This window comes from Echinococcus granulosus (assembly GCF_000524195.1).
Source record: "Echinococcus granulosus chromosome Unknown EG_S00017, whole genome shotgun sequence".
Taxonomy (NCBI): Eukaryota; Metazoa; Platyhelminthes; class Cestoda; order Cyclophyllidea; family Taeniidae; genus Echinococcus; species Echinococcus granulosus.
In genome coordinates this window covers 531567-534718 of record NW_020170397.1, presented here as the reverse complement: position 1 = coordinate 534718, position 3152 = coordinate 531567, and the positions used below count along the sequence as shown (strand labels likewise).

At 48.3% G+C, this 3152-nt stretch overlaps 1 protein-coding gene across 1 annotated transcript; it reads right to left on the bottom strand. All coding sequences in view use genetic code 11, as the record gives it.

The window, feature by feature from the left end:
- Positions 1 to 1482: 1482 nt before the first annotated feature.
- Positions 1483 to 1809, bottom strand: EGR_03325 (hypothetical protein; the record flags this gene model as incomplete). Its single annotated transcript, XM_024492574.1, has 1 exon — positions 1483 to 1809. One exon carries the CDS (start codon positions 1807 to 1809, stop codon positions 1483 to 1485), a length of 327 nt encoding a protein of 108 aa, XP_024352975.1.
- Between the last annotated feature and the right edge of the window lie 1343 nt (positions 1810 to 3152).

Here is a 3152-nt window from a genome sequence, read left to right as displayed (position 1 = left end):
GAGGAGGAGGAGGCAGTTCATTGACAAACACTTACAATTGACAGTGGCCTCAATGAATCAATTCGACACCCAGAGGACGCACCATGTTGCCAATTTGACTACATTGAAGTAGTTCAACAAGGCGACGCACAGGTAGGCGCAGAAGAACGTCACGTAGCCGAATTCGCTATCCGAAATCATCATCACCACGTCTTCGGAATGTCGAAATTGCGGTGTGCCTGGCTCATCGATCGTCAGATCGAAGAGGATTTGAAATTTGCGTGACTGACAACGTCCAATCACTCGAGCGCTCGATAGGCAGAAGTGACTTTTGACCCCCTAGGTACTATTTCTACTGATTACTGATAAGTAGGAGGCAAATAATTTCGGCAGTGTGCTTAATCCAAAATCCATCCATATTGAGTAGCCCTACCTGTCACCTTGCAATATCAGCAGCCTAAACAAGAAGAACTTCGCAGCATGTTATGTTGTTTATTGCAGCAAGACAAGCTTTGCATGAACCAACGTGCCAAGTGGTTGATTCATGCGTAGACAGCTCATCTCTCCCACGCACTAATCGTCTCGCTTACTGTTAAATTCGCTGACTTACCATCTACTTAACGACTGGCTACCCTCCAAATCACACCATCCAGTAACGTAGCCAGTATGGTTGGCGAATGCAGTGACCTGGGAAGCAGTCATACTCCACAGACAATAGGCGACTTGGCCAACTAATCATGGAATGCATAGCAACCAGTCGTCCTGCCTGTCCACTTGTTAACGAGCCAACTAACCAGCTGGATAGCTCGCATCCCAGTCAACTCAAATATCACCCAGTCCGCTCCCCACCTGCTACCCCAGCATCAACCAGAGAGGTGCGTCAAATGTTGTTCGGAATAAGCTTTTCAATTGGTTTGTTAAAGGCCTCTATTCGAGTGCTGTTAAAACAGACACACAGACACAACACAGGACTCTGAACAAACGTGTATGGCGTATCGAGGCTACTGTTGCGTATTTCAAAGTCACCAGAGCCGCCTGAATGCCCCTCATTGACACCCGAGGAGGCACTGACAGGAGACAGCAGACTTGTGCTCCTCCATCAATTCGCATCTCATTGGTCCACGAACCACAAGGATCTCAATCCTCACGTGTTTCAATTTTGCCGTGATTGTTGCCAAATTACAGGAACTTGCTTGATCAGAAGAGGCACCTCGACAACATCACTCATGCAAGAATGGGACGTATCGACGCGGAAAGCTAAATGGTTGGCCGAATGGATGTAGAGAAATGGGCGAAAACAGAATTTTTCTGAGGGCTCACTCTATTTGGGACCTGCTAAAGGGCTACCAAACCTTGATATTGAAGTCTTTTTTCGTCGTTGCTGATAGGCATCGTGTCTGTGTAGGAGAAGCGGATGGAGGAAAAGAAACAGGAAGGGGAGGACAAGGGCGCTGAGTAGACAATTCGACCTATCTCATCGCGAGCGACAGTCAAGGTCAGCCCCTAATTTATAAGTACGATGCACACATCAAGAAGCCATCTCCTCGTGTAGTCGATCTTGTCACTTCTGAGCAAGTGCTGCACGTTGAAATTTCTCTCCACCGTCAATGCCAAAATCACCTCAACTGCCTCTTGCTCACGTCGATGCACTCGATTTTCGAATGGGCAGTACCGTCTGCGGTGTCTGTCCAACGCTGCATTTGTGTTCGGGCAATCTCTGCCACAATCAGGACAAAATTTAAACAAGTGATATTTGAGATCCTTGAGGAATGTGTAGCACTGAGCAGAGAGGCGGGGGAAAAGAGAAGCAGGCAACGCCAATTCGGGCATCATTGGGGCCCTTGAATGCGATAGTCGCGAGGAGGAACGTCATTACCACGACCATGTAGACTGTGAAGTGGATCAAGGAGTATCGGTTGAGGAACACAGGCTAACGGTCACATCACTGGTGGGAGCAACATCAAAGAGACGTCATTGCCATTGTTGCTGTGCTTGGCACTGTTGCGAGGAGGCAGAGGCGCAGAGACACGCACAGTACTGCAGACTAGTTCGACCACATTAAAAACCGTATCATCCAGAGATGGGGTTAGATCTCCAGCTACTTCCCTACACCGGCACATTTGCAATATATACTGGATTGAATAGCCCTCGCAGTTGGGCGAGAAGCGATCAGGAAACACGGATCTCGTTGGAGAAGCATCGTCATCCACCATTGAGGAAGAAGTGTGCTCTCTGTATTGGTTCACTTCTCACCACTCTAACCCGTTCATCTTATCACAAGTGAGGAATGCCCCACCTGCTCTCACTCTACTCGTTTCGAGAGAGTGGAGGCCAAGGTGGGAGAGATAAAAGCCAAACCTATTACACACTTCCACGGATATGTTGGCAAACTTCTAGTAATTGACTTACGAAGGAGCAGACACACTACCTGCCGTTCTGCTAATGTGGATCGGGACCGTTCAGAAGACCCTGCAGCAGGATGTGTCCCCATGATGAGCCTCTCTTGTCGAACTCTCATCATTCTTTAGTTGAAGAGGGTAGGCTGCATGTGTCCATAGAATGCCACTGAATCCGTGTAGGCGAATGTTGCCCAAACTGACAAGTTTTGGCCATGGATGGAGCAGCTGCTCCATTTACTTGGGCTTCCTGGACAAGAAAATCCAACGAATAGTACTATCGGAACACACGCAAGATGCATTTAAGTTGAGGCGACGCTTCCGATCTCGCAAACAAACAAGACTTATAACTATGACGATGCGTCATTTAGTGGTAGGTGGTGAATGCACAACACCACGGCTGCTCTGTGCTCACTCATGTGCTGTCAACCAGCTCACATGGCTAACCATGATGACGGTCGTGCGGTCATGAAGGCAATGTCCTGTGGCACGACATCTCCTCGTATAATATATGCGAACAGCCGAAACGCTTCAAAGACGTCTCTGGTACTGCCAGTGACCATTCCAAGCGTTTTGCATGCTTCTCCGTCGAAGACAGTTCACCTGACGCAATTCGCACATGACCGTGCAACCCCTCTCCCATCCGCTATAACGAGGAGAGTGGTGGCATGGGTAGGGACAAAAGCGCAATTCCACCATCATCGAGGCGAAACTCTATTGAAATACAAAAGCAAGTAATTATGGGAACAGAAGAAGAAGAAGAAGAAGAAGAAGAAG